Source organism: Canis lupus, chromosome 6 (assembly GCF_003254725.2).
Source record: "Canis lupus dingo isolate Sandy chromosome 6, ASM325472v2, whole genome shotgun sequence".
In the NCBI taxonomy this organism is placed as follows: Eukaryota; Metazoa; Chordata; class Mammalia; order Carnivora; family Canidae; genus Canis; species Canis lupus.
The window spans coordinates 54782313-54809100 of record NC_064248.1 but is presented as its reverse complement, the minus strand read 5'-3'; the positions used below and the strand labels follow the sequence as shown (position 1 = coordinate 54809100).

The following is a 26788-nucleotide window of genomic DNA, read 5'->3' as shown; positions in this document are numbered from 1 at the left end:
ACTCTCATACACTACTGGTTAGAATGAAAATGTTAAGGCTATTCTGGAAAACAATTCAGCAATTTCTCATAAAGTTAAATAGACATTACCATAATATCCAGTAATCTCACTCCTAAGTGCTTACCCTAGAAATATGAAAACATGTTCACACAAAAACCTACAGACAAATATTCATAGCAGCTCTATATTCACAATCACCCTAAACTGGAAACAATAGAAATATCCAACTGATGAATGGATAAACACTGTGGTACCTCCACATGATGGAATACTATTCAGCAATAAAAAGCAAAGAACTACTAATACAGGCATAACATTGATAAATATCAAAGACATTAGGCTGAGTAGAAGAATCCAGTTATATACTATAGGATCCCACTTATATGACACTCTGGGAAAGACCAAGCTGTAAAGTTGGATAACATATCAATACTTGCCAGGGGACAAGGGTGGACAGAGAGTCTGACTACAAAGGGGCAGCATAAGCAAAATTTTCTGGAGTGCCAGCATTCTTCTGAATCCCCACTGCGATGGTGGCGGTAACATACTTATATATGTGTTAAAACTTGTGAAATGTACACCAAATAAAGGCATTTTATATATAAGCTTTTCATAAAAGTCATTTTAAAGAGGTATATGAAAATACTTGAGGCCAGGATGCTTTTTTTTTCCAAATAAATCACTGGGTTCAATTTTAATATTTAGCTTACTCAAAATTTGAAGAACAGATGTCATAGTGCTGATAGAAATTTCAATGTCAAATTCATTTTGTCAACCAAGCCAAGAAATACAGTGGCTTAGAGGCAGTTAGTTTCAAACTCTCGTGCTTCAATTTTAATTGGACAAATCACCAATCCACGGGGTGGTGAACCAGATTAAAAATGTTAACTCAAACCATTTACCACTATTAAAAGCTGAAAGTTAATTTTCAATCTCTAAATATTTCATTAATCCAGAAATTAAATCCTTTAAGAATCATGATTCATCAAACATCCCTCTCCCTTCTGCAGACATTTAGACACTTTTTTGCCTCTGGCCATCAAAATACTGAAAAAAATACTTACAGCTTTAAGGGTAAGATCACACTGAAAAACGAGTTTCTGGAGTTGTGTTAAAATTTCTCTTTTGGTATTTTCTAGATCATTGCGTCTCTCTTCAACATTTGTCACACAAACTTTGTAGAGTTCATTTGCTTCTTCTACCTTTAAGGATACCCCAGGAAAAAAATAATACTGATCACTAGAATTTATATTTTAAAACAATACTTATTATAATAAAACTCAATATAAATAACTGAAGAGCCTTTTTGCATAAAAATTCTGAAATAAGTCTCTTTTAAATAGGATATTTCTAAAGATAACAACCTGTTCTGGTCAGGAACCAAGGGCACTTGACTTTAATGGATAGTCAAGGAGGACTTATAATTAGGATACTGTCTCCAAAATAAGTGTCTACTTCTATTTAAGAGGCTTTTTGATTTATGTTTACCATTTTCTATATAATCTTACAAAGTTTATCAAATTATGTTTCATAAGCAACATAAAGCTCCAGCCTAGCTTTGCTATCAGGTACCAGAATCAGTACACATACACACACAGTTGCTTAAAAGGTGTACTCACTGAACAATGAAGTAAAAAATACTGAACTACTGCCTTCTCTAAGATACTTTTTCAGAGACAAACCCAAAGATTTAAAAGATAAGCAAAAATCATTCTGGTTCTCAAAGTGTGGCTCCCCACCACCTACAGCAGCAGCATTACCTGGAAACCTGTTAGAAATGCAAGTTTTGGGGGCCAATCCTAGAGCCACTGAATCAGACACTCTTCCTGTTTTAAGAAGTCTTCCAGGCAATCCTGACCCATGCTAACATTTGAGAACTGAAGCCTTAGCAGATTATTGCTAATTCAACTTGCAAATAACAACAAAGATGATTACTTTTTGAAGAGCCTCCTCTTCCAACCTTCTCTTTTTCTCTAGCTGCTTGTTGAGATTTTTTACTAATCCACCACTTGAGCACAGATGCTCCTCTTCTGCACGAAACATGGAAGATTTTGCTTTTTCATACTCATCTTGACGTTGCATGCATAACAATTTTGCCTTTTTGAGAGCAGTCTCTGTTTCAAGCTATACAAGACAAAAATACAGAATAAGAAACAAACCCTACTGTGCAAGTATCTTTAGCATATTCAATAAGACAGTTAAGACAGAATTTTAGAAAAATTAGAGAGTAAGGTATGCATCTTCCAGGGTAGATGCTTATATAATGCAGATGTTCTTGAGTAGATAGAAGAAACTCCATTGTAATACTAACCATTTTATTTTGTTCCTGTTTCCAAAGTTCTTTTATTTCTTTCCTTTGCTTTTCCATTTCATTTTTCCTTCCAAGTAGAGGCTGTCAAAGGCATTTTAAAACAAGAAAGAAAGGAATAAAAAAAAGCTGTTTTATAAAGGTACGCTATGTTAAAAAAAAGTGTATTATGCATATAAATTTTTACCTGCACAAATTTGTTGGCTTGGAGAGCTGCAATTGTTTGTTGTAAAAGGTGACTGTTCTTTATATCATTAAGAAGAGCATTGGTAAATAGAGACTGCAATGGCATAAACTCCTAGAATTTAAAATTGAAAGGTAAACCTTCCAATAGAAATAGCACTAAGAGTTCTAGATAACCCCCAACTATTCTTCAGAAGGAGAAATTTTAAGTTTAGATCTTTTCTGCAGAAAAATGACTAGTCATAAATATGACTATATAAGAAAAACCTGAAGAATATTAATTATAAAACTAGGTAGCGAAACTAGTGGCTAACAAAACAATCAACATTTGTATCAAACTGTGAATTTCCTAGTTTTTTTTTTTCATAATGGGTCTACATGTGAGTTTAAAAGGCTTTTACTTTGCTGAGCCAACAGTTTCGCATTTCACTTCCTTCCTATATTAATTATACAAATTTCTTTTTTTTTTAAAGATTTTTTTTTTATTTATTCATAGAGACACAAAGAGAGAGAGAGACAGAGGCAAAGCCACAGACAGAGGAAGAAGCAGACTCCATGCAGGGAGCCCGATGTGGGACAGGATCCCTGGTCTCCAGGATCACACCCCAGGCTGCAGGCGGCACTAAACCACTGCACCACTGGGGCTGCCCTAATTATACAAATTTCTGACTTTGCAAGGCACTATCAGGAGTTCATCCAGGTAACCTCTTGGTTCAATACCCTAGGAGGTCACTGAACACTTACCTGCATTCCAATGTTACTTCTAGTTGCCTCTGCCAATTTGACAATGTTTCTAGTGGACTCCAATTCTGAAAAGATCAAAGAAAGCATCAGAAGATAAATTTACTTCTTTTACTTCTCTATAACCTAAACTTATTTGTAAATCCCAAATTAAAGAGTGAGCACGTATACTAGTCTGCATCATATGATACCGTGATTCTTAACCAGAAGTGCTCATCAAAACCAACTAGGAAACTTTCAAAATACACTTGCTTGGTCTCACTTCTCTTGGAGATGGGACCTAGGGCTATTCAGGGATTCTGATGGGCTTTCCCTATTAAAGGCAAATATGGTAGAAAGAGCATAGGTTTTGGGTAAATCCTATACCGTTCCAATTAGTGCTATATAATCCTAGGCAAAACTGCCATCTGACCTTAAGCAAACCACCTGTCTTGTTTGCCTGAGCTGTAAAATGGGAATAATTCTTTTCTTGCCTTCTACCAGGGTTTTGGTAAGGATTAAATAAAGTATAAGATGTGAAAGTATTCTGTCAACTGTAAAACACTGGAAAACACTAGCTATTAAGATGTTTCCATGCCTGTGCTCATATACCTATTGTTGCTTGTATTTCTTTTAACTATATTATCTGATCGCATTTCTTTTCGCTCACTGGAGTATGACTTCCTTAAAGACAAAGACAGTGTACTACTTGTCTTTATGTCCCCAGATCAAGTGGTTGGCCCACAGTAATGTTCAATAAATACATGTACTGCAAGATGAGTCTTTCCTATTTCAAGAAGAGAATATGGACAATGATTTTATTCACTACTAATGAAGCAGCTACTAATCTGGAATCATATTAGTCATCGTCTGCAGAAAATTAATTGCAAACAATTTAGTTCTTACACTCCAAAGTTAATCAGAGGCGCCAAAGGGCAACTCACCCAAGTTAAGCTTCTTTTCAACCCATGAAACTATGTTCTTGGTATATTTTGACCATGTTTTAGCATAAGACAAAGCCAATTCTACAGAATCAGTGTTCTTCAATAGCACACTGTCTAGTTCTATAGGAGAAAAATTTCCTGAAAATAAAAATATCAAGTATATATTAAATATCAGCACGTAACTCTGAACAAAGAAGCATTTAAATCCTAAGATGTTCTTCAGTGAAAACTGTTTTAAAAAAATACAAGTGACAAATTTAGAATTAAAGGTCACAGTTTAAACTTAAAATGGTTTCAAATTATATTTTTTACCTTAATATGTACTTCTATTATTCATCAAGTTACAAATTCTATATAACTGTTGATCAGTCTCTATATTATCTATCTACTTTAGCAGGTTTTCTTCCTTAAGTTTTCATGTAAAATTTTACGCATTTTGTGTTAAAAATGAATACTTTAGGTTACTGAGCAAGAAGAGATTAAATAATCCAAAACATGTATTGAAAGTAACTGCAGGGGATTGGACAGTGGTAGAAAGGAAGGAAGGAAGGAAGGAAGGAAGGAAGGAAGGAAGGAAGGAAGGAAGGAGAGAAAGAAAGAAAGAAAGAAAGAAAGAAAGAAAGAAAGAAAGAAAGAAAGAAAGAAAGAAAGAAAGAAAGAAAACTAAAAAAATTTGAGTAAGATTGAAAGTACCTCAACATTACCTTTTTCATTGGATGAGTCCACTGATTCCACAGAAACATTTTCGAAAGACTTACAACATGGAAGAAAACAAATTTTAGATTAGAGCAGAAGATAACAGAGCTTTACTTCAGAAATTTTTCACTCTAATTTGTTACTGTGACATAATTCCTGTTAAAGAATTTCAAGTATTTAGAACTCAAAAGGCCTAAGAAATCTGTTTAGATGCTACATCTTATAAAAATTACATATCTTTTTACAACTACAGTTCTCAAGATCCAAGAATAAATAACCTCATTGTTTACTAACAGCATTAGTTAACATTAATAAATCCATTCAAAACTTTAAATTCTGCAGATTTCAAAAATATTAGTCAGGAAGTTATAGAATCAATCTAAATAGGTTATCACTTAAACTGAAGACAAGGATCTATTTCTCCAAGCCATCTTTCATCATTTTATCATATGACAAGCATTTCTCTGAAGGTCTAGTGGACAACTTAGTGCAGAACTCTCTATGATGATGGAAATGTTCTGTATCACTGTCCAGTAAGGTTACATGTGGCTATATGAGCATATGAAAAGTGGCTCATGTAAATGAGAAGTATATTTTCAATTTTATTTATTTTAATTAATTTAAATTTAAAGAGCTACATGTGGCAAATGGCTACCTTACTGGATAGTGGAGGAAAACATATCTACCAAAATTATGAGATCTTAAACAAATTTGATCTATTTGGTTGGGCAATACAGACTATGCAGGGATTCAATGCAAAAGGATCAAAGAGACCTGGGTTTGAAGTCCAGCTCTATCACTCAGCAGCTGTATGACACTAGGCTATATATTTACACTTACTTAACTTTGGTTTGCCCTTCTGTAAAATGGGGATAAGAACACTTTGACAAGGCTATTTTAAGGAAATGATATAGACTTAGTGCAGGGCATGGTATATAACAAACACTATTAAACAAATGGCAACTATTATTTAAAGTATTTTTCAAAATTCTTCATCCAAGTGATTTTATTTGTAGTATTATATCATCATGGACTTTTAAAGCTCAATCTCTACGGTTAATTAAAAACTGCAAAAAGGAAAATAAGGTGCAAAAGAGAAAAAGGAAAAAGTATTTTCCTATTAAGAATTAGAGAAGGGACACCTGGGTGGCTGCTAATCAATTAAGTGTCTGCCTTGGGCTCAGGTCATGATCCCAGAGTCCTGAGATCAAGCCCCAAGTCAGGATCCCTGTGCAGCAGGGAGCCTGCTTCTCCTTCTTCCCATTGCTTGTCCTCTCTCTTGTCATGGTCTCTCTCTCAAATAAATAAAATCTTTAAAAAAAAAAAAAAGACCTAGTGTAATACGTGTACATAATAGAGCCAACAGGAACAGGAAATATGATTCACACCTAAAATTTTAATTCTTCAGAGCCTTGTCACACAGACATAATGTTATAGCTTCTGAATTAGTAATATGTTTGAAAAGATAAAATTGAATAAATATAAATGATAGCAAAATATTTAAGGATCTTAAAATTCTTCATTATTCTGATATGGTTTATATACTATCCTTGATTCATTGATGGATGACTTTAGAAATAGTCAATTGTTTTAATATTATAGTACATAAAACAAAGGCCTCAAATAGTCATTCATATTTTGTATCACTTTAAGAAAGACCTGCAGTTTTTATATTATTTTGAAATAACACAAACACTTGGCATATTTCCAAGTATTTGCTGAAGTCCCTCTGGATCTGAATATCCTTAAAAATAAATAACTGACATAGGTCCCCATTGCAATTTTTAAAAATACCTTGCATTTGGTGAAAAATTTTTAGTCTAAAAATATTACTACTATAAATCTCTAAAACAATATTCTACAAATATTCTTCATGTTCTATTATTTCATAGCAATTTTTCTTTAAATTGGGAATTGGGGGGGGGGCGGTATCTGTGTGGCTCAATCGGTTAAGCAACTGCCATCGGCTCAGGTCATAATCCCAGGGTCCTGGGATGGAGATCTGTTTGGTTAGGCTCCCTGCTCAGTGGGGAGTCTGCTTCTCCTGCCTCTGCCCCTCTCTGCCTGCAGCTGGTGCTCTCTTTAATAAATAAATAAAATCTTTAAAAAAATAATAAATTGGGAATTGGAACTGCAATCCTCTGACACACTGCTCTTAGGGAGAATTAAGACCCACAGTCTATTAATATGTGTTTCATGGTAACAAACTATAGGATGTGTGAAAAGATTAACACCTTCCTTCTTTACTTCTTGAGTTATTTTTCTAAGTTTCTACCAGTTTTTAAGAACTGTGACAATATCAGGAGAGAGAAATTGTTAAGAATTACTTACTAAAATTTTGGACCATATGACATATAGATTCATTACATAAGACACCATAAAACTATCAGCTATATTGTTTTAAAATGAATGCTCCACTTAGTATAATTAAATTTTAGCTCCAGAAATTGACCATAAATTATACTTAAAATGAACTGATCTATTTTTCTCACTCAACTCAAAATCTATCAAAGACTAATACTGAGATTAAGATCAGGAAATTATTGAAATGTTAAAAATATTAAAGTATTTACTTTCACACAAACTTGGCCTACCTTACTTTCCCGAGAAACAGGCAATCGCAATAATGAATCATTGCCTACATCTCCCATAAGGAAGTTTGTCAGGCTATCCAGGGAAGTTTAAAAAAAAGAAATAAGAAATAAAAAGACAAGTCATTACATTGCTCTGTCACAGGCTTGACATTCAATATGTCATCTAGAATAAATTTTTAAAAAGAAGAACCTTAGAAATAAATTCCTAGGAATCTGTTCACATAAACCACATAGTCACCTGCAAATGGATGTTGCTTCGGAACAGCTATACAAATACTACTAACTTTACTAACAATAATGAATGTATTTTTTCCAGTGTTATGATATTTTATATTGATTAGTACTTTACTTTCCATATATCTACTGAATTATGTGACATGGTCTGAGATACCCAGGCCCAAATTTCTTTAAATGACAGTCCTCTACTTACATATTTCCAAAGGTAAAGGCCAAGGTCTCAATGGAAGAAAACACTTCTCTGAAGAGATCGTTTTTGTTTTCTTCATTAACTTCTGTGAAGTTCACAGCTACAGGGAAAGGTTGGTTACAATAAATGAGAAGAAAATATTTTAAACTAGGTTTATACGAAGTCATTTAATCTCTTAAAAATTCACCCTTACTTATAGAAGCATTAGAAGATTAAGCAATTGAAAAGCCTAATACGCAAAATGAAAAAGATGTTCAAGTTCTTTATTAAAGAAATCATACAAAAGAATCAGCTTGCATAAAGTGGCTGGCATTCCAAACTTACTACTCCATGCATTACATAATTTGACACATCTAAAAAGTGACGCAATGTGAAATCAATCCGTCTCAGAGTCACAGAGTCCATGTTACATCAGACCTCTCATTAAGAGCACTCTGCAATTTTTTCTTGCTTATTGCTTTATAGCATTTGCTAAAATAGTTGAATGCACTGTGGCTCACTTTAGTCAAATGAGCTATACTTTTCACTATGCATTACCAATAACTGAAGTCATACATACATTTGACATAGCAAAATCCTATATACAAAGCATATCACATAAACACCCAACGCCTTAGAACATTTAAATTCCTATTTATTTATAGCCTTATTTCTTACAGGCTTTTGGGCTCTGAGGTCCATGTTAATTGATTTATATTGTGGTCTCTTGTTTGCCGTAGAGATATTCTAACATTTTGCATTTTGCTAAAGCAAATTGTGTAGCATAACTGAAAAAGTTTTTTTATTGTGACTTCTTCTCTATGTGCCTTTGTGAAAAGCCCAGATACAATTTACCAAGACAAAATGTGAAGGTGGAATTGGCCACTTTTTTCAAGTAACCCTTTCTACCCAGAAAGTTAGTTTTAGGAACAAATGGCTCCTTGTATCCCATCCTCCCTAGGAATCTAAGGTAGAGAGACCAAGTGAAGAGCAAGCCATTCTTTGCTTTAAAACAAGCTGTTCTGAAGTTTGGGTGCACAGCAGAATTACCTAGGGAGTTTTAAAAACAAAAATCTGGATCCTACCACCAAAAATTGAAGATTTCACAGATCCAGAGAGCACAGGTATTTGTTTAAAAGCTCTCCCAGGTGATTTTAGTGTATATCTAGGGTTGAAAATGCTTGCTGGATAGCAAGAATTCCTAAGCAAGGAGGAATGAAACCTCAAGCCTCTAACCCTCATGAAATTACAATCCAGCTTTTATATGGGTAAGTCTTTGTAGATATGAGGGGCTAAGGGCCACATCTTTCATCAAATTCTTCTAAGTATCCCTGATATAAACAAAAAGAAAAACTTTTAAGAATCGTCATAAATAATTTTAAAACTATTTTTGGACTTCTGCTCTGGCCAAGATGGAAAAATAGGTTTACACTTCTGCCTGAGACAACCAAAAGAAACTCATACAAATACATCTAACAAAAATTTTCAAGACATTGGCAATAAGGCAAGAAAAGACAAGAATCTTGACAGGTAAGAAATGAACATGGTAAGTTCTACAACAACCCCAGCTTACTGTCTAACATCACACAGAGTAGAGTTTCCAGCAAAAGAAACTACTACAGATAAAAATCATTTTATAATAATGGAGTCAATTTATTAAGAGGACCTAACAATTCTATACGTTTATGCACCTAATAAACAACTTCAAAATGCATGAAGCAAAACCTAATAGAACCACAATGAGAGTTTCAATAACCCTCTCTCAATAATTGACAGAACTTGTAGATAGGAAATCAGTAAGATTATGGAAGACTTCAACAATACTATCAGCCTCCTCTACCAGATGGACATTTGTAGAACACTCCATCCAGTAATAGCAGGACTCATGTCTTTTCAAGTATACACTGAATATTTGCCAAGATAGACCATATTATAAAACAAGTCAAATTGATTTTAAAAGGACTCAAATCAGGCAAAATATGTTTTGTGACTAGAGACAATGAAATTAGAAATCATGGAAAGATCTCTGGAAAATCCCCAGATACCAGGAAACTAAATAACACACTTCTAAATAACCCATGGGTTAAAGAAGAAAAAGGGAAATTAGAAAGTGTTTTTGAACACAATGAAAATGAAACACCACATACTAAATTGGTGAAAGGGGGCCACAGGCAGGTGCAGAAAGGAGAGAGTACCAAGAAGCACAGGTTGTCTGGATTGGGATAGTTCGCAAGGGTTTTTATGTCAAAATTGATGAAACTGTATCATTTAAATAGATGTACTTTATTGTACACCAATTATACCTCGACAAAGCTGTTTTAAAAATCTCACTGGGAACTAAACTTTAAATAGTAATTTATAATTTCTAGTTAAAACAACTTACAACCAGCAAAAAATGTAAAGCCTACTTATATTTTCTAACCTTAACCTGTTAGACTTTAAAAGAAAAAAAAAAACCTTATCACACTACCCCAAATTCTATAATTATTCTCTTTCTATCTATAAATATTTCTTTCGTAGCACTACACATGACTGGGAGATTTAAAAAGTAGTCATTGGGATAGCAAAAAAACAATTATTTGAATCATCTTTCTTCTTCATCCTTACTTAAATGAGGTTACAGTCATCGAATGAAAATTACTATTATTGCCCTTGTCTCCAATTCAAAACAGCTCTATATTCCTAATACCTTTTCTCTTTTTGGCTTCTGCTCAGTGTTTCAAAGAAAAGTCTCTGGCTTCTTTCCAGTAATAATTCTTCCCGCACTCCTGCATTCTCCAAACCCTATGCCACTTCCCTCCATAGATTTATTATTTCCCACTCAATTGACATTTTTTCTTATGCTAATATACTTAAATCTTTCCTTTGTGAAAGAACTTTCATTTTACCATATTTCTTCTTAAAGCTATGATCCAATTTAATAGTTTTTTTGTTTTTGTTTTTTTATTGCCAAACCTCTACAAATAGGTTATGACTAAATTCACCAGGATTTGGCTTTTCATCCAGTCTAATGGTTATCAGAAGTTGAAAAATTTTGTGAAAAGGGTAAGATAGCAAATTTTAGACTTTTCAGACCACATGGTATGTTGCAACTATTCAACTCTGCCAAAAAAGGAGCCATACATAAATGAATGACACGGTGATACATAAAGAATAAGACTGGCTGTGCTCTGATAAAACTTTATTTACAAAAATAGGCAGCAGGCCAGATTTGGCCCACCAGAAATAGTTTGCTTAGCCTGGTTAAGCAGATGGGTTCCAAAGCCAGTCTGTCTAGGTTAAATCCTAACTCTGTCTCCTACTAGGAACTTAATGTAACTGCTCTGTGCCTCAGTCTCCTAATTTATAAAGTGGGGACAACAATATGTATTTTGAGAACTGTTATAAAAACTGAATGAACTTAGAACAGAGCCTGTTACAAAGAAAATGCTCAATGAATATTAGTTATTATTTTCACTCAAAACCACCGAACAGGGGATCCCTGGGTGGCGCAGTGGTTTAGCGCCTGCCTTTGGCCCAGGGTGCGATCCTGGAGACCCAGGATCGAGTCCCACATCAGGCTCCCGGTGCATGGAGCCTGCTTCTCCCTCTGCCTGTGTCTCTGCCTCTCTCTCTCTCTGTGTGACTATCATAAATAAATTGAAAAAAAAACAAAAACAAAAAACCACCGAACAACACTGCCAACAAAAACCTATTAGTCAAACTTGGAGGCCTTTTTTCTTCTAAGTTTGCATCCTACTCGTGCACTCTACAACTCCAGCTCTACCATTTAATATATATGCAGCCTTGGACAAACCTCTCTATGTCCCAGCTTCCTTAGTGCAAAATAGAAGTTGACAGAATAATAGTTACTAACCTGAAAAATTTGCTGTGAGGATTAATGGGATAATCCATGTAGAGTTTAACAGTGTCTGGCATACAGTAAATACTTGCTTAATAATGTCTGCTATTATCACTACAAATATTCACCACTTTCTTCCATCTTGAAGTATTCTGCACTCTTAGAAGCAATGAGTTACAGTAACTAGAAGAAGTAGGACTTCAGAGTTTCAGACCTGAGTTCGAATCTAACCTCCTACCACTTCCTGTATTATTCTGGAAGTATCACCTCAGTGCAATTTCTTTATCTGTAAAATGGTGTATTATTGAAAGAAACGATTGAGAAAACAAATGTAAACCACCTAGAGTACAGTGCTTGATAGGTAGTAACATGAATGCATGCTCATGTGCTGTGTATCTATCAACAATTTTACTTTATGCAGTTGTTCCCACCCAGCCTGGGGTTCTCTTTGGCTTTCTTCTCTATACATTACCCCACAGAACCTTACCCACTTTCATGCCTTTGAAGGAAATGAATCCTTGAACTACCTGTCCAGTTCTAACCTCTGAGCTAGAGATCCACATTTCCAATGGTCTGTTTGATATATTCCTTCCCCACCCACAATCTATCCATTACAACCTCAAAATGTCCTAATTGAACCCACCCCCTCCCTTCTACTCTGTTCTGCAAACTTACTCTTTTCCATACATTTCTTAGCTCATTATCTTTCCTTTCAAAATGCCTCTAAAATATTTTTTCTTCCTTTCTATTCCCACTGCCATTTCGTTCAAAAGGCCACATTTTATCCGTAGTCTGGATTATTTAACAACCTGCTAATTGGTGTCTCTGTCTCCACTCTCTTCTCCCTATTAGCCATTCTTCAAAATTGCAGCAAAATTTTGCTCAAGGTTTAAAGAATTACCTCCCTTGGGCTCTCTATTAAGTCACAACAATAAGCGCTAACACACTTTTAGTATCTCTTTAAGAAATCACACAAATACCTTTCATACATACCATCTATTAGTGAGTTTCGAACTTTTTTGACCACAACCTTCAGTAAGAAATACATATATCATGACCAAATATACCATATACATAACAGTTATTAGTTATTTAAGACCTATGAAGTTTCAAAGCATCCTTAGATCTTATAGAATGAATGTTGCATTCTGATTTTTCTTTTCTATTCTCCACAATCTACTAGTGTAATGTCATAAATCAGGGCCCACAGTTTGCAAACTAGAGTTAAAAGAGATAATGTAGGCAAATTTTCACCACAGGCCTTGGGGAAAAAACAAACAAAAAGCAGTAAGACTTACAAAATGAAAACTTTAAGTTGCTTCTAAGAAACACAAAAATAACTAGGAAATGAAATGCATACTATATTCTCAGAAATGCTAAATATGTAACTTTTCTTTAATTTATAAATTTAAGTTTACAAATTTTACTCATCATCCTCAAAACACCAATAGATAAGCCAATTTTTTGGAACTAGATAAGCCAATTCAAAAGTCCTGAGGGAAAAATAAAATCTTAAACAAAAAGAGTAACAGAAAGAGCTACCCCTACCAGATACTAAAACATACTATATGACTACAATAAAGATAGTGTAGTATTGGCACATGACTAAACAAATCAATGGAACAGAATAAGGTCCAAAATAGATATAAATGACAGTTTAGCATATTTATGATAAAAATGGCATTTTAGATCAGTGAGGAAAAGATGAATTATTTGATAAATAAGTTAGACATGTAGACATTCCAGAACGTATCAAGGACTTAAAGTTAATAAATGACATCATGAAAACATTAAATGAAAACACACTGGAGAATGCTATTATAATCTCAGAATGGGAAAGTCCTTCTTAATACCTAAAATCCAAGAAGCATACAAAAGACTGATAAATTTAAATGTAAAAATAAAATGTCATAAGCAAATCAAAAGATAAAGAAAATTTACAACTTGTATCGAAGATTAAGAGTTAATTTCACTTACACAGAGTTTCTACAAATCAGTACTAGAAAAAAAGACTGACCATCAGAAACAAAGTGTGTAAAGGGACAATTCACATAAAAGAATGTACAAATGGCTCTAAAACATATGAAAAGATACTCAACTGCACTCAAAATGAGGGAAATGCAAATCAATCTACACTGAGATGCCAATTTTTACTATCAGACTGGGTAACAAAGCTTGGTAACCAGTTCTGTTGGCAAAGATACAGTAAAATCAGCCTTTTCAGCGCTGCTATCAGAACTACAGAACCACTGCAGAGGGTATTTAGCAATATAAAAAATATAAATACAAATGAACATGGCTATTCATCGAAGCATTATTTGTAACAGAAAGAAAAATGCAAATAATCCAAATATCCATTTGTGAACTGGTTAAATAAATTATAGCACATGAGCGTAACAGATAACCTTGCAGCTTTGAAAAAAATAGAACTCACAACAAAAGAATTAAGGAACCCTTTATGTATAGAACATAAGTTAGAACAATGAGCAAGGAGCAGAATGCTACCAATTTGTGTAAAGAGGAGAGTAAAAAAAAAAAAAAAAGAACATATGTTGCTTATATATGCATAATATGTCTCTAGAAAGATACACAAAAAACCAGTAATAGTTGCTGCTTATCTAGGTAGAGGGTAACAAAGCATCTGAGCTAGGAAAGACACTTCACTTTTATGCCATTTGCATCCTAAACCATTTCAAACTATTGCCTATTAAAAAATTAAGTCTTTAAAACAGAAAGATGTCATGAGGCTTCTACAATTTTATTTTTTTATTTATTTTTTTGGCTTCTACAATTTTAGATGCATAATTAAAGCTTGTTTTTCTTGTCAATTTTTAAATATAGGTTAAAATACAGATCATGAAAAGCCTCAATAAATGGTCGTATTAAATTACAAATAAGATTGACCAAAATAATTGTAAATAGTGAAAACACAAATACTTAAGTACATAATAAATTACTGAGTGCTGAAGATGTCTTTTATCTACTTCAAAAGTAAGCTGTATCTCTCTTACCATATTGCAAATATTTTGTCAGACTGAACTTCCTGCGTGGAAACAGGAGGAGACACAGGAAATACAAATCACTACTAGAATGAATGGGGAAAAGCTTTTTCTTTTAAAGTTCTTAATTTAATTTAAAGCTTTCAAATTTCCTTTTAAAGTTATCAAAAGGTAAATTCCAAGGTAAAAATTAGAAGAGTCAAAGATTTCAATTTTATTCCAATGCATTTATTATGCATAGGAAGTAGACAGACATTATGCATTCATACCTGTAGTAGCACAAACAAGATTATACCTCCCTGACTCTAAAGTCATTCTGTATATGTTTTTTTTTTTTTTTATATGGTGTGGTATATTTGCCAAATGCATCAGCAGTTAAGATGTCCAAAGCAAGTCATGTCATTTTTTTTAACATGTAAACAGGGCTTTAAGACACAAAATGATCTCCAAACTCCTGACAGCTTTCTGATCCTAAAGTATAACAGCTTTTTTTCTTTAAGTTTCCCTCTTTAAAATACAAATAAAAATGCACTTTTACAGGTTTTCTGAAAATATTAAGAGAGACAGCCTATGTGAACATCTAGATTGCCATAGAATAGAGATTCAAAAATGGTTTCTACCTCTACCTTGCTTTTCCAGGGTTTGAAAATTAAATTATCATTAGAAGAAAAAACTAAATAAGCTCTAATTTGACCTCAATTTTTCAGATCATTGAATATTTTTTATTATTAAACTCCCTTCACTTAGATGTCCTCGACATTAAGAGTAAGGAAGAAAGGTTTTATTTAAAAACATAAACTTACACCAAGGAAAAGACAATTTCTTAAATTTTCTAGTTTCATGGAGTTTCACAGAAACAGAGTAAGTTTAGGAACAACAAAAGTAATCTTTTAAGTTTCACCCAACACAAAAGTAAAATCGTAACAATAATCCCAAAGGTAAAGACAGCCACAGTGGGAGATAATATTCAAAAGATAGCTTTACCTCAAAGGAGAAAAGATCTCCAAGGCAGCTGTGAGGCCACTTTCTTCAAGTCTGTTTCTGGAATGTGGACACCAACTATACACAGGCACACTCCTTCCCCAGGACATCCTGACTGCACACAATAGCTACTGACAACAATTGAATGAACTGTGGTCGCTATTTCTAAGCATGGAAATTTTACTATCTATAGACGCAAATTTCCCTATCTAAGTTAAGTTAAATGGCACTTATAAACAGTCTATTTAAAAACAAATTTGGTTACTAAGCACATTCTAAAAAATCACAACAGAACTATCCATTTTTCCCACTTAAAGCCATCTACATGTTTTTCAGTATTTGACATACAGGGGAAAAAAAGAGAGAGAACCACACAAACACAATAAGTCTATGTCAAAAAGCAGAGGAAGTGGTTCTCAGGTATATGGACCATTATTTTATTAACAACACTATTTTCTCCCCCTGCCTCATCGCTTGACACTTGCCCTTTGCCTTCTCTAGATAGGAGTTTTTTTCAATTCCATCATGTTCTTCACATCCAGATTTCTTACACAAATGCTCTGCATCACAATCCCCAACGTACCCTAACCCAGGAAATGCCCACCTGACCTTTGAGACTCAGAATAGGTAATTCCCCTCCCCAAAGAATCCTTTCCTTTCTTTATTCAACCCATGGTGTGAGTCACTTTCTATAGTTACAGTGCTTGAATTACGATTACTTATCAGCGACATTTAACATTGGCGATCACAACTTAGAACCTTGAGCTTTTAAAATTTCATGACATCTTCTTCAAACCATCTATTTCTTAGGTGTTTCCCAGGCTCCTCTATTTTTTCTCTGTTCCTGGGATCTCATACTCCACCTACATTTACTCTGCATACTCTGAGTTGGTGTCATCTTGTTCCATTACCACATATATACCAACAGCTCTCAAGTTCTCATCTTCAACTCCAAACTTCACATTAATCCTCAACATTTAACTTGTCCTAGGTTTCATCAAACCAACATTCAACCCCTCTTCCATAACAACTATGTTCCACCTCTACCACACTCCAGCTTCTTAGATCAGACTGTCACCCCACACCCAGCCCCTTATTTCTAATGATCTCTGGCTGAACTCCCTGCCTCATTCTTCTCAAATACTCCCTTTGCCCTCAATCCTCCTTATACACTGCAGTCTGGAATAACAGATTCTAATAAAATAATTTTGGATGGCAAGTTACTTCATTAGAGGACAACTCCCAATTTTTGATACTTTAGTACATGTAATATACATATATGTGTGTATATCCATATGTAATTTTAGTTTCATTTTTTTCACATTAAAAAAAGTTTAAGTCTTTTTCTCTATTTGGCTCCCTTCTTTAAGCAGAGTCACTACAAATGACAATTTTCCAGCACCAACTGTCCTCACAAAACAAAGACATTTTTACACTAAAAACCTACTTCAAAAGAGAGTGTACTCTTTCAAAAAACTCAAAAATTTTAAATGCCAGTTATTTAGTTTATTTCAGTTACTATTTTTAAACTGCGTCCTGCCAGATGAAGTTTTAATTTTTGAAAGGAAGAGAGTTTCAGGTGTGATCTAGTGGGAATATCAACATATCAAAGTATACATAATTCCTATTGATATATACCAATGCCATATGGGGAGGTGGGACGATAGTCATTATACACCAAGTATTACTTAGATGCTTTTCCCCCACACCAACCCACTTTTTTTTTTTAAACCCCACCCCCTCAACCCACTTTTATACATCTTTCTTACCTTTTACTTTTGCAGTAAGCATTTCTGCAGCATTATGAAGATCAACAGAATTGAGGTTCTGATGTTTATTCATTACAGATTTTAAAACACGAAGAAGTTCGTCCAGACGTATATGAATGACTTCTTTAAAACAGTCTTAAAGGAAAAAAAAAATGTATTTGTTTCCTCAACTAAGTTTCAGGAATGCAAACTATGTAAGTCCATTTTGAAACACACTTCAAGAAGCAGTAGACTCACAATTTTTGCCTACTATATGTTCACTTGTATTTTCACCATTGCGATTAGTATTATACAATTTATACGGCCTTCAAAAAATCTATAATAATTTTAAAGTCAGCAAGGATTTCACAGTTATGGTCAATAGAGCCCTATATTTTTTCAGTTTTCCCAGTTTAAATATGCTTTCAAGATTGTGCCTTCCTTTCCAGTCCCTCCCTGTCTACTCCCAGGCTGCTCCACTCATTTATACCGACTTTAGTCAGATACCAGCATATGGGATTTTATAACTCCGGAAATAAGGTGGCTATATACTTTATCATCCAAACCAAAAAGCTCTAAGCAAGTGAAAAGAGGAGTGTTACTCCTCCCGCCAGCACAACAGGCATATTCCTGGATCACCATCCTAGGTAAATAAAAAAGTATAAACACCTTGACTTTAAAACTCCACTAGTAGTCCTCGAAAAGCAAGTACCTTAAATACAACACTCTGATGTTATTTTTCTTTCTGTAACCTTACACAGAGCATTAGTGTTTCATAATAGTTAACATTTGTTAAATGCTTCCTATGTAGTAGGCACTGTTAAAAGAACTTAAAAGATAATATTCTATTAACTTTCACATCAATCTTATTAGAGAGGTAGATTTAAAATATCCATTATACAGATGAGAAAATTGAGGCACACCTAAGTTCACCAAGTTACTAAACTATGGGGCCAGAATTTGAACTCAAGAGAATATATTTCTAGAAACCATGCTCTTAATGTTACACTGCCTCCCCCACAACAGATTGAAAAACAAACAAAAACCATTTTTTGGGACCTCTGGATGGCTCAGTGGTTGGGCACCTGCCTTTGGCTCAGGTAGTGATCCTGGGATCCAGGATGGAGTCCCACATCGGGGGGGGGGGGGGTGGGGGGGGCCCCGCAGGGAGCCTGCTTCTCTCTCTGTCTGTGTCTCTGCCTCTCTCTCTCTCAGTCTGTGTCTCATGAATAGATAAATAAATCTTTAAAAAAAATTTTTTTAAATAGAGTGTCAGCTTATAATTATACAATTTTTTTCAGAAATGTTGAAAAGATAACCATTAGAAAGAAAAAGTCTTTGGCATAAAAAGACAAAGATGAAAAATTCTACCATTATCTGTCAAATATGCTGTTCATTAACCATACTATCCAGAGGTGGGGGAAAAAAAGGTGTAGACAAGGTGGGGAGCTGAGTATATTAAGGCAAAGAGTACTCCAGGAAGAGGCAAAGAAGAACAGTTTAGAGGGTGATGGAAGCAGAGAGAATTTAAGTGCTTTCAGAAGAAAATGTGACTCATTCATCCAAAGAATTTTAACAACAGAAATATAGAAGAATAGGTGCTGGCTGAAGCAACCTTGGAAATGAGAGGTCTATAAAACTAAAAAGCAAAGGAAATGCTATATGAAAGTACTATACTCTAGTTGATAAAATGTTTTCAATGAGGGTTCAGGTTAACAATTCTGATGTTGCTAGAACGTATTCACTGGAATTGAAAAACTGTAAATGGATGGTGGATGGTGGGAGCCAGGATCTCACTGTTAGAGTAGAAATTTACAAATAAACAGGAGGGGAAGGCTATAATGATTCATAATTGTGGTAGGTTACAGTTGGACACTTCAGTAAGAATTCATGTTTAGCTTAATACAGACACAGGTGGTTACATATCGAAATATTTACAGATATGTTGTATTTACACAGGTTAGTATACACACATATATCTCTTTGCTCTGTCTGGTGAAAGGGCCTAAAAGAAATGACACACAGTAGCAAGAAGCACATGTAACCACTCTGAGTTTGGTTTCTTCTATCATTCTCTAGTAAAAGGAACCAAGGCCCTGAGGGAAATGGATGATTCTAGGACTGGGGCAGAAAACATACAGGATGAGTTAGGCACATCTAGAAGAGCCAGAAAGTAAGAGCTAAGAAAAAACTAACCCTCGTACTGAATAAGGTATGTCAAGGGTACACAGGAGCCAGCTTAAATAGCTCTAAATGGCTAAAGCTAGAACAATTTGAACAACAAATAAAGTAGTACTAGATTAAAATTCAAAGTATAAAGAAAATATCCATGAGTACATACTGACACAAATAAATGACTGAATAAATTAGTAAGTGGAGGAAAAGCAACAAATCTCTTGTATAGAAGAATGCCAAATAATTTACAGAGATATACTGTCCTCAAGGAGGTGGAGCATACATATAATGACTTTCTTCCAAAGAGTATAGTAGAGAAAGGGGGACAAAATGAGTAACTTTAAAGTATACTTTATTAAGACAGGTGATCAAGGTCGACATTAATAGTGACATATCATGTTTCTAGTGTTATTCTTGATAGGACTCATGATGAAAATGGCACTTATATCTGTTATTTTCCTCCCAATATCCCAATCTAATCATGATAAAAACATCAAACAAATTCTAATAAAGATTCATCCTACAAAATTCCTAACCAGTACTCCTTAAACTGTCAGGGTCATCAAAAATGAGCTAAGTCTGAGAAATGATCACAAGCAAAGAGGCCCTGAGGAGACATGAGAATTAAATATAATATGATAGGATCCTAGAAAAGGGACATTAGGAACAATTTATGGAAATATAAATAAAACTATGGGCTTTAATCAGTAATAATGTATCATTATTATCAAATATTGGTTCATTAACTAACACATGTACCATACTAATCTTAAGATGTTAATAAATTTTAAAAATGTATATAAGAATATTGGGAACTCTCTGTAATACCTTCTCAATTTCTCTGTAAATCAAAACCTGTTCTAAAAATAAAGTCTAGGGGATCCCTGGGTGGCTCAGTGGTTTAGTACCTGCCTTCGGGCCGGGGCGTGATCCTAGAGTCCCAGGATCAAGTCCCACATCGGGCTCTTTGCGTGGAGCCTGCTTCTCCCTCTGCCTGTGTCTCTGCCTCTCTCTCTATGCCTCTCATGAATAAATAAGTAAAATCTTTAAAAATAAAATAAAAATAAAAAAATAAAAAAATGAAATACAAATGGGTAAGAGATATTAGAAATTTTATGTACTTTTGGAATTTTTGTCCATAAATATGTATTACTTTTATAATTTAAAAATTCATTTATAATTTTTTTAATTCATAGAGAAAATGTGCTATGGATTTTATTTTATTTTATTTTATTTATTTTATTTTATTTTATTTTATGATAGTCACACAGAGAGAGAGAGAGAGAGAGAGGCAGAGACATAGGCAGAGGGAGAAGCAGGCTCCATGCACTGGGAGCCCGACGTGGGATTCGATCCCGAGTCTCCAGGATCGCGCCCTGGGCCAAAGGCAGGCGCGCTAAACCGCTGCGCCACCCAGGGATCCCTGTGCTATGGATTTTAAAGAATTATCTTAAATGATCACTATCTAGATCATCTATTTTAGAATTGTCGATATTAGTTTGCTCAGGTTTACTTAGTTGAGACAATATAGCTTGGTGGTTGGTTAAAGCATTATCTCTAAAATCAAACTGCCTAAATTTGAATTTAAGTTCCATGATTCATAAACCTTGGGTGAGTTACTTAACCTCTGTGTGCCTATTTCCTCACCTGTAAAAGGAAGATAATAGTAGTTACTTCATAGGATTGTCGAATTCAATGAGTTAAAACACAAAATGCAATTGGAACAGTGGCCAAAACATAGTAAGCCCTTCACAAATGTTTACAGCTATTTTAGTTAATGCATTAGCAGAACTAGTTTAATAACAAAGGTTAAGTCTGAAATGGAACCTAGTAGCTTTGAAATAAAAAAGAAGTTCTGGAAATTAATATAGCTTGAATAGCTGTAAAAAAGTAACATAAACAAAGTCTACTGTTTAATATATACATGTGTGTGTATATATATTTATAAAACAAAATAATGGTAATGTTAATGGTGATCCTTTGGCCTACTTATAAAACCAAGGTTGACTGATTACTTAATATCATAGAATTGTACTGTACTATTTTTAAAACCTTAACTTACATTAGTCTTAAAAAAGAGAAAGTCCGTTATCTCTATTCTTCTGTATTCTGATGTTTCACAATAAAATCTACAAATATTAATACACCTGGGGAATTCTATAATAATACTTTGCCTTATTTTATTTTTTAAGATTTTATTTATTTATTCATGAGAGACAGAGAGAGAGAGGGGGGCAGAGACACAGGCAGAGGGAGAAGCAGGCTCCATGCAGGGAGCCTGATGTGGACTCGATCCCGGGTCCCCAGGATCACACCCTGGGCTGAAGGCAGCGCTAAACCGCTGAGCCACCCGGGCTGCCACTCTGCCTTATTTTAAAGTCTCAGGTCGAAAGAGCTTGATTTTTTGAGTGCACAACAACCATCAATATTCAAAATCTGTACTGGGCATTAAGATGGAACTACAAAATACTAATGGCTTAAGTGCCTAAATAAACCAAGGTAATAAATTCTGGCCTTTTCAAGAAAATTAAATATGTGCAGTTAAATATATTTCAGAACTATTATATGTTTTTCAATTTTCTTAGTTTTAATTTCTAACACAGTAAATAGTAAACAGATACAGCCCATATAAACAAAAACCTTCAGGATCCTTGATAATTTTTAACAGTGTAAAAGGTCTTGAGATTCCTTGCTATGGGATTCTTAAAAATCACTGAAAAGTGTGCCTGGGTGGCTTAGTAAATTGAGTGTCTGCTTTCCACTCAGATCATGATCTTGGGGTCCTGAGATGGAGCCTCATGCCTGGGCTCTCTGCTCTGAGGGGAGCCTGCTTCTTCCTCTCCCTCTGACGCTCCCCTCCCCACTTTGTGCATGCTCTCTCTCAAATAAATAAAATCTTTAAAAAAAAAAAAAACCTCTCCAATAAATAAAATCTTCTTAGAAAAAACAAACACTGCAAAACATTCCAGTAACTGTTAATATAAATGTTTCATCAACTTGAAATTCTTTTTTTCCTATACAGAAGCCTTTATAAACAGATATTGAAGTTGTCTCAAGTAAAAATAGTAAAAAACAGTAACTGAATTATTTAGTAATGAATTTCAGAAGTATATCAAATTACCCTATTAATAATTCCAATTCCCAATTTAAAAATGTTAATTACAGATTCATAAACTTTCCTGAGTTAGATGAGTCAACTACTAGAATATCAGTATATCCTGATACTGCTTCAAATGGTACTTTATAAATCAGCAAGCCCTTAATTATGTTTTATAAGTGGTAAGAAAATGTTCCGTGTTTACCAAATGTTCTTTTCCAATATAATAGGCTAAAGCTACTTCAAATTATTTTTATGAAGCAAAAGCCTCTTAAACTTTTTAAAAAGGTTAAAGGAGTTTAAGCAGCTCTCTAACCAATACTAAATAATCTTCCCACTCCACTCTACCGAACAATAGTAGCAATCAGCAATCAAATGAGTTAGTAACTGTTCTTCCTTAATACAGAAGAAAGCTCTAAGTGGCTGACTGGTGTGATAGAAAACAGATCTAGGGGCACCTGGCTGGCTCAGTGGGCAGAGCATGTGACCTTGATTTCAGAGTTCTGAGTTCAAGCCCCGCACTGGGCATGGAGCCTACTCAAAAAAAAAAAAAAAAAAAAGAGGAAGAAAAGAAAAAAGGGGTGTCAGCGTAGTTCAGTTAAGCATCTGCCTTCAGCTGAGGTCATGATCCCAGGCTCCTGGGATGAAGCCCCATGTCGGGCTCCCTGCTAGTGGGGAGCCTAGCCTGCTCCTCCCTCCTCCTTGTGCTCTCTCTCTCTCTCAAATAAATAAAATCTTTTTAAAAAAATATTTTATTTATTTATTCATGAGAGACACAGAGAGGCAGAGACACAGAGGGAGAAGCAGGCTCCTCATGGGGAGCCTGATGCAGGATTTGATCTCAGGATCCCGGGATCGCAGCCCAAGTCAAAAGCAGATGCTCAACCACTGAGCCACCCAGGTGCCCCTCAAATAAACAAAATCTTAAAAAAGAGAGAGAGAAAAGAATAGATTTAGATTAAGAAATTTGGGTACTAATGCTTATCCTCTACTTCCTTGAAATGATCTTGAAATATACAACTCTTAGTTTCTCTTATCTCAGATTTATCATTTATAGAACAGAGTTAGTAAGAACACCTGTTCTACTTTGTGTAGTTGTGATTATCAAATAAATTAGCAAAACTGCTTTACAGACTTATTATATATAAACAGCTATTATTTCTAGCAAATCTGTAAGCCAAACTAAATACTTTTGGTAATAGATTTGTCTCACACAGAATTACACTCAACAAGTACACATACAGCAAAGTCCCACAATATTTTGGCTAATGAAAAAGATATATTAAAGTTAAGTTTCAGTTTCATTTTATACATAAAATCTAAATTAGTAAATTAATTGGAAATAAAGTTTTAATAAAGGATATATTTAATAAAGATATTTTTATACTTACCAAGTTATAGTAGTCATATAACTAAATACAAGATCATTTTTAAGTTTTATAGTGTCCATATTGTAAATGCAATGAAATTTATACCACAAAGGTATTACATATGCAATTATAATGTTCAGCCAAAAGCTTAATACTGTTATCTAAAAGAGTAAAACTACTGTATCCCAATGTTTGTTTGTTTATCTACTATCCCTGTAATATGGTAATCTGAATTTTAATTTATTGTTTCACTCATTTGTGCCATTTATTTTGTTTCATTCAGCTTATCAAGTGAAAACAGATTAGTCAGCTCCACTTTTTGGTTCTCATGCATTAACACAATACCACAGTGTTTATATTGAAAACACTTCATGGAAATGCTTAAGTAAATAAATGAAAAAACCATGGTGTTTTCCTTGATTTTAAAAACCTGACAATAATTTTTTAAATGAGTCTTGTTAATTTAACTTAACCCCTTTGGGAAAGCAACAAAAACAAGGAGGAAAATAAGTTTCAGAACTTATCACTAGGAAACTCCTTTTTTTTTTTTTTTTTTTTTGCTGTAATGATTTCTGAGTTTATAGGATAAGAGCAAAGTCTGAACCGCAGCTTTCTTTATCCAGCCACTTGGGGACTGTAAAAATAACAATAGCTGACATTTTAAAACACTTATTCTAAGAGCTTTACATATATGTACTCTAATCTTCACAACATCCCAGGGATGTAGGTATTATCTCCTTCCAACAGATGTAGAAACTGAGGCCCTGAAAAGATAAGTAACTTGTTCAAGGCTATATACAACCAGCAAGTGCCAGAATGAGGATTCCACCTTAGGTGTTCTCACTCTAGAATTTGTGCTTTTAATCACTATGATATGTTAACATGATTAAAGAAGATACAGCTTAATGACAGGTACTGTGCAGTCTGTGATTTAACAGGCTTTAACTTCTAATCAAATATGCCAATTACTATTATAAATGGTGTTAAATTATGTAAACCATTCTAGACAAGTAAAAAGAACAAAGCAGTCTCCTAGGAACTAGCATACATGTCATAAATGAGCTACCTGTATTTCACACTTCATTCCTCAAAGATTCATTTCTAAGTCATAACCTATCAACATTTACCTGAACTTCTCCTAAGTGGTATCCATTAGAAATCACTTCTGGAGAGGTTTACTTCTAAAAGAACACAGCAGGAGGACTATCTGAGACTAGCAACATAATGTTTCTAATATTTCACAAAATTTTTGGCACAATATAGAGGATGAAAGTTAATTAATATTCATCAATGGTAAAATTAACTCTACTGAAATTTGTCTGAAATAAATTTGCACATCCTCCTATATATTCACCTGGGGAAAACGGAGTTAATCAACAAGATAGGATTTCAATTAAGACTGAAGATTTATGCAGAACTTCCCTCTCACAATAGAACATACTATTTAATGGCATTAAACTTTTTATTTAACTTCTTCAACTCAACAAAAAGTGCTTTACAAAGTTAACATACTTCTTCTGACTATAGTTCTGCCAAATTTAGAACCTAGACAAATTCATCAGAAGCTATCACTTACAAGATTCAGTTATGTTTTCACAAAATAAAAGGGATACACTCAAATCAGAAAGCTTTTTTTTAAAAGATTTTTATTTATTCATGAGAGAGAGAGAGAGGGAGGGAGGGAGAGAGGCGCAGAGACACAGGCAGACACACAGACAGAGGGAGAAGGAGGCCCCATGAAGAGAGCCCAATGTGGGACTTGATCCTGGGTCTCCAGGATCAGGCCCTGGGCCGAAGGCGGCGCTAAACCACTGAGCCACCCGGGCTGCCCCAGAAAGCTTTTTTTTTTTAAAATTAGAGAACTTTATCTGAAACTGATACTAAAGTTTTATCTTTCTTGCTAGCCTATTTAATGAACGAAACAAAAACAAGGCACTACTGTCACAACAGTAAACTTTTATTAAAACTTTTATTCCAGTTTTAGAATAGTGTATTAGATAAACTACCAATTTTCCTTAAAATATATTTACACCAGCAATGGATACTTTCAAGCACTGAGGACCAGAAAACTTAAGTAATTTGCACTATTCTTTCTAGCCCAATTAAAAAGCCTCAAACCTTTCAAATTCCCAAGTGTTAAGCCTCCTTGAATGGTGTTCTACCTGAAGTGAGGAGATATGTTGCAGAATTTAAGATTATTGTGTGAACTATAAGAATACTTATGAATTTGTTCTTTGGAATTAAGAACATCTTATTCCTCAGGGAGACAACCAGAAACCTGAAGTGGTATTCATATAGCACATATGTTAATCTGCTAGTGTTATATTTAAACATAGATATATATCCATAATAGAATGCCTTCAGCATTTTAAAATAAAATGTAAAATTTGGCTCTGTAATTATTCCTAATGCATCTTAATGACACTGGATAGAAATCTAAAACTTCAAATTCCATATGTGCTACTTAATACAAGACTACAGGGTAACCTCCTCTTGGAAATAAAAAGGGACAGGGAATCAACAAGCTCTATCAGTTATGCTATCAAAGCATGAGTTTTCAGTCATCTAATGTCCCACATTAAACTCTCCATTTTATTTGTAAATAAGAGCCCACACAAACATACCTACTTTACCTGTTACCACAGAGCTCTTTAGTAGACACTTATTTTCTCTAATCAGTTCCTCAACAGCTATGGCAATATAAACTTTACATTAGACTCACTTGG

At 34.3% G+C, this 26788-nt stretch overlaps 1 protein-coding gene across 3 annotated transcripts in view; it reads right to left on the bottom strand.

Moving 5' to 3' along the window:
- ARHGAP29 (Rho GTPase activating protein 29) overlaps positions 1 to 26788 on the bottom strand; it is an 80529-nt gene that overhangs the window by 30521 nt on the left and 23220 nt on the right. For 2 of the 3 annotated variants that reach the window (XM_049111656.1, XM_025417585.3), the window contains exons 3-12: positions 17442 to 17576; positions 7876 to 7972; positions 7446 to 7518; positions 4860 to 4908; positions 4156 to 4293; positions 3236 to 3300; positions 2496 to 2606; positions 2312 to 2392; positions 1936 to 2124; positions 1065 to 1202 (exon numbers count right to left, since the gene is read on the bottom strand). In XM_049111656.1, coding sequence (XP_048967613.1) covers positions 1065 to 1202; positions 1936 to 2124; positions 2312 to 2392; positions 2496 to 2606; positions 3236 to 3300; positions 4156 to 4293; positions 4860 to 4908; positions 7446 to 7518; positions 7876 to 7972; positions 17442 to 17576 — 1076 coding nt within the window. Of the gene's footprint in view, positions 1 to 1064; positions 1203 to 1935; positions 2125 to 2311; positions 2393 to 2495; positions 2607 to 3235; positions 3301 to 4155; positions 4294 to 4859; positions 4909 to 7445; positions 7519 to 7875; positions 7973 to 15675; positions 15801 to 17441; positions 17583 to 26788 lie in introns of those variants that run through there. The other variant, XM_049111657.1, reaches the window with a different exon arrangement.